General features: G+C 49.4%; 1 protein-coding gene across 2 annotated transcripts in view; it reads right to left on the bottom strand.

Moving 5' to 3' along the window:
• SMOC2 (SPARC related modular calcium binding 2) overlaps positions 1-12,268 on the bottom strand; it is a 155,702-nt gene that overhangs the window by 102,132 nt on the left and 41,302 nt on the right. For both annotated transcript variants that reach the window (XM_007445919.1, XM_007445920.1), the window contains exon 2: positions 7,771-7,942. In XM_007445919.1, coding sequence (XP_007445981.1) covers positions 7,771-7,942 — 172 coding nt within the window. The remainder of the gene's footprint in view (positions 1-7,770; positions 7,943-12,268) is intronic.

The raw sequence follows: 12,268 nt of genomic DNA, 5'->3' as shown, positions 1-12,268 counted from the left end.
AAAAAAAAAAAAAAAAAAAAAAAAAATTAAGCAGGTGCTTAACTGTTCAGGGGCCTTGTTGAGATTTTACTCTGGACACTTCATTTTTAACTGTTTGAGAATTAAATCCTCAAAACATGAGCTCGATAATTTGTCCTTACTGTGGGACCACTACACAAAACATAAAATTCGTCATTTTAACCATTTTAAAGTGTACAATTCAGTGGTGTTTAGTGCATCCAAAATGTTGTGTAACCACCACTTCTATCTGGTTCCAGGACATTCTCATCTCCACAGGGAAGCCGATCGCCCTCCCTCCCCCGGCGAAAGCACTCTGCTCTCCATCCCTATGGATTTGCCTATTTTGGAAATTTCATATAAATGGAATCAAAGTGTGTGACAGTGTGTTTTCAATGTCCATTCACGGCATTACCCGTGCCAGCATTTCATTCCTTCTTAGGGCTGAAGAATGTCCATCGTGCGGACACACCGCAGTGTGTGTATCTTCTCTAGTACTGATGGACATCTGGGCTGTTTCCACCTTTTGGTGATTATGAGTAATGCTGTTCTGGGCACTCACGTACAAACTTTTGTTTGAACCTCTGTTTTCAAGTCTTATGGATATATATACCTGGAGGGGAATTTCTCGGTCCTATGATAATTCTGTGTTCAATTTATAGAGAAAACACCAAACTGTTTTTCACAGTGTATGAACCATTTTACACTCCTGCCCCAGAATGGACAAGCGTTCCAATGTATCCACATTCTCACCAATACTTATTTTCTGTGTTTTTCATTTTTTTTTTTTTTTGCGGTACGCGGGCCTCTCACTGTTGTGGCCTCTCCCATTTCGGAGCACAGGCTCCCGACGCACAGGCTCAGCGGCCATGGCTCACGGGCCCAGCCGCTCCGCTGCATGTGGGATCCTCCCGGACCGGGGCACGAACCTGTGTCCCCTGCATCAGCAGGCGGACTCCCAACCACTGCGCCACCAGGGAAGCCCTGTGTTTTTCATTTTTAATTGTGATATAGCCATCCTAGTGGGTATGAAGTGGTGTCACATAACTTTTTGGTTCATAGTAATTTTTAAACTATGATCAGTTTTTACCTCATAGGAAAATCCAGCTTAACTGAAAATTATAATATTTTAATTAAATCAAAGCATTAAGCTCCTTCTAATCAAGGACTTCAATCATTTTACTAGACCAAAGAAAAACTTTTGCTTTGATGCAAATTTGATCATATTTTTTAGAAAGTTTTTGTTATCTGAAAGGGCAGAGACTTTACAAATGATTTCTTCCCTGTGTTTAGCAAGGCATCGCTAACAACAGGTTTTTAATACAAAATTTTGGATGAGTTCTTTGTTAGTAATAAAGAGTTCTGTAAGCAATTTATTTACCTAGTTGTTAATTGTTTTCTCTCAACTGCAAAGTGAAAGAGATTCCTCTTCCAAGGGGATCACAAAACGTGTCTATGCGTCAAGATACGTCAGTCACGGAAACTATCGAGATGCACTGCTTGCTCTAAACTAGAAATAAACGGCCATGTTTTAGAGTGGTTGTTTCTAATGATGGTTTTCATTTAAACAGGAAGCAAATCACTTCCTACTTTGCTAAAATCACTCACAACAGGTTTAAGCAATTATGGGAAGAGACAGATCTGCTGCACGTTTTATGCAGAAGAATTTTGGAGAAGGGGAGTTAAAAGGACCCGAGGAGGCCCAGCCAGAACAAGGTCATGGAGCACTGATGTTTACAGGCGGTCCTGACCCTCACCGCCCCTGAGCCCGGGAGCTCTTCTTGTGGGGTCCTCTGTCCATCACACACAGGATGACACGGAAACATTACCCAGAAGAAAGTGGATCGCGTGTCCTTTAACTCTTCCTGTGTGAGTCCTCAACCCAGAGGCTGAGCCGCTCAGCAAGCTCCTTACTGAGGCAGAAACCCTTGGGGATATGGAATTATTTCAGAGTCCCATTTATGAAATGTACAATGAAAGGCTACACTGGGTATTTTTCGGGTCAACAGACCTACTGACCCTGGACCTAGCAGGGCGACTACATGGTGATGGTTTTGAGCACGGTGGTGTCAACTCTCTGGGGACACAGTTCTCACCGCTGGGTCCCTGTGGCCAGCACGGGGGCTGCTCGGACAAGGCTGGGGTCAGAACAAACAAAGCTGACGAGGAAGCCAGCTCTCCCTTGGTAGTGGCCGCAGAAACGATAGCCCGAGGGTGACAGGCCTTTAGTTTTATTGGCATCGAATGAAGGCAGACCCTGTGTTTCAAAAGTTGGAATATTGTACCCACCCGTAATTTTGAAGGGCAGCCTCCGAGGAAAATGAGGAATTCTGTGCTGCAGTGTTCTTGGCATAAATGATACAGAAGGCTGTGCTCTGATAAAGGACCAGCAGGACTCCAAGGAAGGCTCCCCGTCCACCCACCTGCAGCCGCCCAGCTCGGGCAGAGCCACGGCAAGTGTCCAAACTGTCCCTTGACCAGAGGGAGCATCTTAGAGCCGAGGAGAAAGAAACTGAGTTTTCATCTAAGTATTATCGTCGTAAACGCATCAAGACAGAAACAAATTAGAATAGGAAAAGCCAGGGTACATAATTGGGGTGGCCAAGTCTAAAGGAAAAAGAGTAAGATAAAGTGCAAATGACTGCAAGAATATATAAAAGTATTCCAACGTTTTTTACAACATTTATCCGGGAAACAACTGATCAGAAGCAGCTCTATGATGACTGATCACCACAGTCATCAACGCATCAGCCCAGGTCCCCGTGCAAGCGATCCCAGTGTCCTTTTGCGTGAAGTCTGGCTACAAACCTTCACAGGGCAGACTGACTGAGGCCACACTGTGCTTGCCCCAGCTCCTCTGATGAACTAACCTTGGAGGATACAGGGTTGCTAAAGCAAACAGAGAAAAGATTTTTTTCACGAACATTTCAAAAAGTTCTGTCGTGTTCCTGACGCTGGCTTGAAGGTGAGAGCAATGGGCTACCTCTCATTGTGTCTGCTTCAGTCTATAACGAGGGCGCTTCTAACATCAGACCTGGTAGAACAGCACGAAGGAGTTAAGGTCAACAAGACTGGGGTAGGGTTTCTGCAAGGGACAAGCACCAGCAAGATTAAAACGTCCTGGAACCACACATGTAAAGGGCACTTCCGAGCCTGCCTGTGGCCAAAAGGGGTCTGATGAGACACAGCAGGAAGCAGGGACACAGACCCCCGAGAGAACCAGGCAGAAGACACGGGCGCACGCGCACGTGTACATAGGTACAGGCACGAGACACACATACACACCCATACACGCAGGTGCGTGCCCACACACACACATGCACGTGTACCTATGCACACGTGCCACACACCCTGCATAGACTCCTCTCGTGGAAATACCTGTTTCATTGAAGAAAATGATGGCAGGTTAACTGATTTTCAGCAACCAAGCTGCACCCTGGCCCTCGGCGCCGCTGTGGGTTAACAAAGCCTCCAGGTGACGCTACGTGGGAGCATCCAGATGCTCTGCCTCCTTCAAAGGCAGTGTCATCCGAAGCCTGAGGAAAACGGCTAGTGATGAAGCTTCCAGCCCACTTCCTGGCTCTCCAAGTATGAGGAAAGGCTTTGGGAGGAGCACACGTTTATGATCAGAAGACTCTTCGGAGGGAAGGAATTCCTCGTGTTCATCTGACCCGACCGCCCTGTTTCAGAGGCAGGTGGAGCCCTGCTGGCCTGGCCCCTTAGCGCTGGTTCCATGGTCCCCCGACCCCTGGGAGCTTGCGAGGTGCAGAGGCCAGGACCTCGCCCTCCCGACCCCATCTCTGCCCCACGTGGAGATCCACAGCCGGCTGCCTGCCTGGCCATGCCAGTAGCATCAGAGGTACTGCTGCTGGGCTGCGGGCACCACCGCTGTTAGGTTTCACATCATGTGTTTCAATAAAATTAAAGTACGCAGAGCACTTCAGAGAGGGCGTTACTGTACCGACTGGAGGTGACAAGCACCCTCCGGCCTCGCAGAAATTCTGCGTGAAAACCTCGGTACTTTCAGGGGCGACAGCCCCACTGACCACATGTGTGGTTTACGCCTTCCTCGGAACTTCCAGAAATGCAGTGCTGGGAGCCTGAGCTCTCTCCCTGCAGGACTCAGTGGAGTGCACACCGAGTCCAGGTCAGCAGGATGTGCCCCCTGCAAGTGGCCTGGGTCACACACAGGAAGAGGACGGTCACGCGGTCCTGAGGGCCAGGCCTGCCCAGAGAGCGCTAAGGTAACGCCTGGTCACAGCAGCCCAGCAGGGAGAGAGGGCCCGTAAGGCACACTGAGGCTTCTGGGCCAGTGGTCACTATGTGGCCAGAGTGAAAGCCCAGGGTTTTCACAGGGAGAGAACAAGGGCTCTGGAAACTCGCCATAACTGCGATATTAATAATAACCCCCGTCGAGGGGCAGGGGTCTGTCTCCTCGACATTGTGGACCCCTGCGCGCTCGTATGCCGGCCACGCTGCGACCCACAGAGAGCCTAACTCTGCCAGGGGGTCGCTCTGCAATGACGAGCAGGACGGTGACCGTAAGACTCCGGCAGCAAATGAGAAAGGGGACGACAGGTATCAGGAAGCACTTTGTAACAATGTTCCTTTTCTTATTCACTGGTCACTAAAAAGGCCCTGGTCTCGGAAATCTCCAGGAAGTTGTCTCTGTCAGATATCCTTTATAATTCTGTTTCCAGAAATCTCAAAATAGATCCAAGAGCCACACCGGCTTCTAGACTTTCCTTCCTCCTCGTCTTCTCCCTTTTTTTTTTTTTTTTTGGCTTTTTTATTCTATGTCAGAGATTTTTCTTGAAAAGAAAGACAGGCCCAATGGTCTCAGATCAAAAGAAAAATATTAATGTGTTTGCTGAGTTCTAAAAACACAAACTCCACAAATTTCTAAGAAAATATGAGAAAAATCCATCAGTGTAAACCAGTGCACTTCTGTTCAAGGTCAATAGTTAAGAGCAGGGCTTCCCTGGTGGCGCAGTGGTTGAGAGTCCGCCTGCCGACTTCGTGCCCCGGTCCGGGAGGATCCCACGTGCCGCGGAGCGGCTGGGCCCGTGAGCCATGGCCGCTGGGCCTGCGCGTCCGGAGCCTGTGCTCCGCAACGGGAGAGGCCACGGCACTGAGAGGCCCGCGTACCGTAAAAAAAAAAAAAAAAAAAAAAAATTTAAAAAATGCAGCTTCACACTCGCCAAGTTGATACTACAATACACCAGCCGATTTCAAAACCAGGAATAATTTAGAGCAAATGCGGATGAATATCCGTATTCCGTGCAGTGGAAGCGCCATTTCAATCTCTTTCTTCCGCTCTCACCTTCACAGCAGAAAGCTCTCGACCTGGGTGTGGTGCGGAATTGGCAGTGGTTGTACCCTTGGGGACAGAGGGATGTAACAGCAGCACCTGCCCGGGGAGCCAGCACACCTGTCTCTGGTCCATCAGCACCAGGGTCCCCTCCCATTCACCGTGAACCCTTCCTGCCACGTGGTCCCGGGGCAGGCTGGGGGGTGTTAAATGCTGGACACAGCGGGTCAGGGTGGGGAAACGACTGGCAAAGTAAATCAGCCGGAATGAAGGAGCCGCTCCTGTCTGAGGAGGGTCCGCTCCCGTTCAGAGCTCGGCTCCAGGGAAAGGCTGCGTCTGTGGGAAAAGACGGTCTGCAGACCGGGAAGCCCTTCTCCGGGCAGCCCCAGCGTGGACCAGACTCAGATCACCCACAGGAGAGGGCTGAAAGCAGACGCTTCAGAGCTCCAACTCCCCCAGATCTACAGTGTCAGAGGTTCCTGATGCCCAGTTATCTCAAACTATGTTGCACAACTAACAATGTCTCTTTAAAGTAACTTTAATATTTGCTACCCTTGGCAACCGAAGCACCAGATAACCTTGACCTCGAAGTTTACAGGTACCTTCGCATTCTTTTTATTTTAATCCTTTTGACTTAAACTAAACTTGTTTTTAGGAAATAAGTTTTGTTTTTACCTACTTCTTATCACATTTTTTAAAGATTTTTTTTTTTTTTGGATGTGGACCATTTTTAAAGTCTTTTTGTGAATTTGTTACAATATTGTTTCTGGCCTATGCCTTGGTTTTTTGGCCACGAGGCATGTGGGACCCCAGCTCCCCAACCAGGGATGGAACCTGCACCCCCTGCATTGGAAGGTGAAGTGCCAACCACTGGAACGCCAGGGAAGTCCCGTCCCTTATCACACTTCTTGTGTCACAAATTTATGGTATGAAATTTCTTCAGTGAGGTGTGAGAATCCCAACCAAGGGAGTTATCCAGAAAAAAATTAGGCTGGATCCAAACACAAATAAGCTAACAATGACATCACCAAAAGGCCATCTGCGCTTAATTCCAATTTACCGTCCCTGTGCAAAAGCAACCCACCATGGGCTCCGCAGAGCTCAAAGTGGGAGGCTCGGGAGAGCGACCTCAACTGTGGGACACAGAGGCCTCTGGTGTCCATGTCCACCCAGACAGATGGACGGCCTCTGGCCTCTGTCTAATGAACCCACCACAGACGCCCATGGAGACTGTGGCCAACACAGAGGCTTAATATGGCGGCTTTCTCATCGTCCTCTGACAGAGTGTTTGATGGGAATTATCCTCCTAAACGACATTTGATGGGGGTTCTCTAAAGGAACAGGGCACCAAAGTGGATCGTAAAACTCAAACTTTACTGCCACCGCCACAGCACCTGTTCTCACAAGCTAAGTCAGCACAGGCCATTGTTTCTAGAAGGTTCTCTAAAAGGTAGATCACCTGATATTTGAATTCATTCTTAGGTCACTTCTCATTTCTCAGCACAGATACCCGAGGTGTGTAACAACAATCAAGGCATAAAGTTACATCCAAACTTTTCTCCAAGGGACGTGTTTAGGGCACACAAATCAGACGCGCGTGGAAGGTGAGTGCTGGGCTGCCCCGACGCCTGTGGGCAGAGTGTCCTGCGGGGTGTCAGCAGGAGTGGTGCCCACGTCCAAGGACCGGCAAAACTGTCTTTGTCACGTAGAGCAGTGGCTCCAACCTGTTCACCTAGGATGTGTCGCCTTATGAAAGGAAGAGCAAATTACTCAAAACCTGGCCAAGCACGGAGTTGAGACAGTAGCTCTTCTTTCTTTGGGCAGATTGTTGGCGCTAACAGCTAAACACCGCAGAACACTGTCTCAAGGGTGTTTTGGCCTGTGTGGCTTTTTTTCCTAGATAATAAGAAAAAGAAGGTTAAATCTCTTTCTGAAATTGACTCTATTTGTGCTTGAAACATCAGCCTGTTTTGCTGAGTCAAACCCTTCATTAACGTGGGAAGCGTTTCAATGTTTTGCTCTAAGCCTGCTTGTTAACTCCAAATCTGCTTCTTAGATCAGGAAAATTGAAAATTACAAGTGTGAAATCAGCACCCCCCCCCAAAAAAAATCACTGAAAATGGCACAGGTGCTATTATACACTCCCCACAGGCTAAAAGGTGAAATGAGACGGAGTTGGAAGAGCCAAAAAAAAAAAACTTCGGTGAGAATAATTTTAAGAGACTTTGGAAACACTCTGTGAAACCCTTGGATAAATTTGTGTCATGATGTCATAAAACATTCTAAGAAAAGAGAGCATTCAACAAGAAAAACAAATGATTCAGAAATGACTCTTCTCGCTACTTGCTCTGAACATAAACCCTTGCCATTTTACATAGAAAACCTTAGCCGAATGAAAATAAAGCACATGGGTGTACATTTCAGTGACTGATTTCCTGAATAAATGATCGAAAGCAACTTACCTTTGCAGTTGCCACGGTAAGCAATCTCTAGCCGGGGGTCTTTGCACTTGGCGCGCTGAAATTCACAGCGAGACAGGAAGGTCCTCCCGTCCGAGGCGCATAGGGGTTTCTGGGCGGGACCCCCGCAGTCCAAACTGCAGTCCTTGTCCTTGTCTTGGTCGACTCTCAAAAACTTGGAGGAGCAAAGAAAAAAGAAGCCAGACATCTCAAAGAGTGTTCGATGGAAAGCATAAGGCTATCTAAGGCCACTTAGTGCCTGGGGATGTCCCAGACACATGGTGGGAGGCTCTGAAAACTCCAACCTCCATCCGTTTCACACATCTGGATAACTGGTAACTTGGTGGCTGAACCCCTGAAGGCTCCACCACTGGCCTGGGACGCCGTCCAGGTCTGCACGGGGGTGCACATGTTCTGCGTACCTTTAATAGTCTGAATAGCAATGTGTTTCTTTGAGTTTGTAAATTCAGTGCCTGGTTGACTCCTGCATTCACCAGGTTTTGCCGTCACCTTGGAAGTCGCGGGCATCGGGAGTGCCCTGCCGGCCTGGAATTGGGGGGCAGTCTCTCCCTGTTGGACAGTTCCACACAATCTCACCTCCGTCCCAGGACCCAGGGCTGCTGGGGTGGTGTGAACACGGAGCCCCTGCCCCAGGGGCCCCTCCGTGCAGTCCCCATTGACCGCTCTGGGGTCCCCATCCTCTGACGGCCCGGACACAGGGCTTCAGAGCTCACAGCATCTCCCAGTGGGGCTTAGATCCGGCCACCTGCTCCCACGCCTGCCCTCCTTGGACCGCTGATGGCGCGCCCTGCCCACCCCCCGGGCTTCCCAACCCCCCGTGCGTCCCACCCTCTGTCCTGTGTAGGCCTCCTCAACCCGGACGAAGCAACAAACACAAAGATGAATCCAATAAAGCTTCAAGCTCTGGGAAGTGGAGCCATCACGAGCCTTTGGTCACTGGAATGTCACCTGCCCTTCACAGGTGTTTGCTCTGCTTTATGGAGCCCGAGCGATTTTTTAAAGGAAAGAGAGAAAACCCCGGGCCGCGGTTACTACTCAATACTCCATAGCAGTGTGTAGAGCCCTGGGCTCCGTGTATATCTGAACAGGTTTATTTGGCATGTTTGCCCCGGTAATATTTACAGGGGCAGAGACAGCTCTACTCACAGCAACCCCCTCCCCTGTCCCAGTCTGAGCTGGAGGAAGAGAGGGAATGGACTTAGCAAAATTGCAGGGACTCATCAACGTGTCCCCTCGTCAGGAAGAGACAGCAAGGATACTCTCAAACTCAGGGCGCTTCGCTCCTTAAAAGGATACCCACACTCTCCCCTTGCGTCTCTGAGGGTCCTAGCTGGCGATGTGTAAAGATCTACCGAAGCTGAAGCTGAGATGAAGCCACAGGGGAAGGAAGGCCCCATGGGGGGACGGCTGTCCAGGGAGCCACATCGCTCCCGGGGTCCAGGCGGGGTCCTCACAGCCCCACCTGGGGTCCTGGGGAGGAAGGGCTGCGAGTGCACCGTGGCAGGGAGGGTGTGAGGGACAATCCCTCGGCGTGTTTGGTTGGGAGCTGAGGTCCCTGGCCATTTCCCGGATTTCTGGAGAAAGGCTCCAGCCAGGAGGCAGGTCATGAGTGCCTGGAGGGGGACGGCTCTTTGTTCAGGGGGCCCCGGACACAGGAGAGACACGTTGCAGGCTCTCAGTTTTCCTGAGAAGAAATTCACTTGCTAAAAGGATCTGTGCTTATTTTAACCAAGAGGCAAGTGAAAACAGATCACTACCTTGCCAAGATTTCGCAACAACGACAAAAGTGTTCTTTTACTAAAAATGGGTAAAGCAAGCCCATAAGCACATTTGATTGAATTCTGTCACCGAGGGGTTTCAACCCCTTGTTTCTCTTTCCCCGAAACTGACTCATGAGAATCAACTCTCCAGCCACCATGGCGCACCCCAGGCAGCGGCAGCTCCCAGGAGACAGGAGCGCCCAGAGCACCGCACCTGAGGAACTCCATCCGCGCGAAACACGGCTCCTCTTACAAAGTCACTGCCTCACCTCGTTCCTCTCCTCACAAGCATTAGAGTTTTCGTAGACTTGTTCTTATGAATCACAGCTGGCCTGGAACAGAGCGGTTTTGTGCAAGAGAAAGAAAGATAGAGAGGCAGAGACAGAGGCCACCAGGGGAGCAAACTTGACGGTGAAACATCTCGGGACCTTCGCAGGCCCAGTGCACGCAGGAGCCCGCCCAGAAGCTGCTCCCTTCAATTTTAGATGAAAACCTGAAATAACCTAAATCCTGCTAATTTTTGTGTTTAAGAGGTGGTCTATTTGTATTTCCTGAAACCCCAAGTGAGGAAATGCGGATGACTTAGGGAAAGCCGTCGTAATTATCTTTTTCTCTCAATGTAGAGAGCCAGCCTCTATTTTTTATTTTTTTAAAAAGCTGAGCATTCACGCGCTTGGAATTTGACCATTATTCTCAATAATTTAATGGTGTAGAACACACAATGGAACTGTTCCTTCTCAGAAATGAGGGAATTCACACTTCCTGCATGTTTCTCCCCCTCCCCGTTTTTAACAGCAATTAAATTCCAGGGGAGACAGTGTACAGAGGAAAATGAGCTTTTAAGGGAGCTGGATTCTTTGCTAAACAAAGCCCTGGAGGGAATATAAAATAGTCCTATTCTAAAGAATTTAGTGTTCACTAAAGAACTTGGTTGAGAGTCTTCAAACTAGCTCAGATAAAAGGCACTTTGTCAAATTTAGAAGGAAATCAATTACACCTTGAACAACACTATTAAAACAACGACCTCAGGGTCCCAGGGCCCCTCTCCTTTGCTTTCAGGAAGCAGGGCTGTCTGCACAGGTGCCTTGTGGGGGAGGGGCAGAAGGAAGCTAAGGGGGTGCATGTGCAGTGCCTGCCTGGAGGTCATGCGACTCCTGCAGTAGAAACAGTAGGTCAAGTGCAAACGGATTAAAGATGTGATCCGTCTTCTGCTTAATAAATGCATGGGTTTAAGCCAGAGGAAAAGCGGGAACAAAATGAAAATATGTAAGAAAAGGGTTAAAACACTTAATACGGATGAATTTCCTCACTGTGATATTGATATCTGATTAGAATATGGAATAACACATGGTATGGGTTAACATCAAGAAAAACACTTCCGAATTACGTAATCCGGCAGCTGTAAGATTTCCCAAAGCAAGAACCTTCTAAATAATGAGCCACCGGAAAATGAATGGAGCTTCCAAGTAAGTGTGTTAGCGTGACGCGAGGACGAGGCTCATACACTGGGGGTGAGATGGGTTAGAACCGTGAGGGCGTCTGGGGCATGGGTGAGTCTGCGGGGTTTGAGAGAGTAAGTGATCTTGTACCACGGGGGGAAGGTGGGGACACCGGGGACACGGTTATAAACACACCTGCTTTGAATGGCAACTTCTCCACTTTAGAGCCTGAGCTTTCGCAGATTTCAGGAAAGAGTTCCCTACTTTTTAGTGGAACAGAGAACCCGCACCTATGACACAAACATGGAGATGGTGTTTTAGAGCCTCGAGCCTGAAGCTGAGATGTTTGAGTGAAACACAGCTGCTGCCCCGAGTTCTCCCCCGGAGACACAGCCACTCACTCATTCATTCACTCACTCATTCGTTCACTCATTCACCCATTCATTCACTCATTCACCCATTCATTCATTCCCTCACTCATTCATTCGCTCATTCATTCTCTCACTCATCAATTCATTCACTCATTCATTCGTCTGCTGGAACTAACAAAAGCCAATCGTGCATGTTTTCCAAACGCTCTCCTGCAGTATGTTAATTGTCTGCCTCTTTTCCACACTCTTCAAGGACGCTGTATTTCTAGGTAGATCAAAAGTCAGGTCCAGCTTGAGCTGAACTTGCTCAGTAAGTGTTGAGGGGCAGCCCGCTGCCAGGCTTCTTCCTGGACTCCAGGAGGGGCGTGGGGTAGGGTTCAAAGGCGGTCCTGTCCTCACAGAGCTTAAGCTCCGGAGAGCAGTAAACACAGCACCACAAAGCATCACGACAGCATCTAGGCCAACGAATAACTATCGTGTGGTGCAGGACGATGCACGATCACCAGGTCACACGAGGCAGAACAGAGTGTCCGAGAGCCCTATGGGAGGGCCTGCTGAATCTGGTGTGGGGTGTGAAAACGCTCCTCAAAGAGACCATCTGAGAAGACCGGAAACGCCCAGGAATGAGACGGGATGTGGCCTGGATCCCAGGGCACAGATCGCCAGAAGCAAATCAAGAACAGAGACTTTGGGATTCCCTGGTGGCGCAGTGGTTGGGAGTCCCGCCTGCCGATGCAGGGGACGCGGGTTCGTGCCCCGGTCCGGGAGGATCCCACATGCTGCGGAGCGGCTGGGCCCGTGAGCCATGGACGCTGAGCCTGCGCGTCCGGAACCTGTGCTCCTCAATGCGAGAGGCCACAGCAGTGAGAGGCCCGCGTACCGCAAAAAAAAAAAAAAAAAAAAAAAAAAA

The sequence above is a fragment of the Lipotes vexillifer genome, unplaced genomic scaffold (genome assembly GCF_000442215.2).
Source record: "Lipotes vexillifer unplaced genomic scaffold, Lipotes_vexillifer_v1.1 scaffold459, whole genome shotgun sequence".
NCBI lineage: Eukaryota > Metazoa > Chordata > Mammalia > Artiodactyla > Lipotidae > Lipotes > Lipotes vexillifer.
This window is presented reverse-complemented; position numbering and strand designations above follow the sequence as displayed.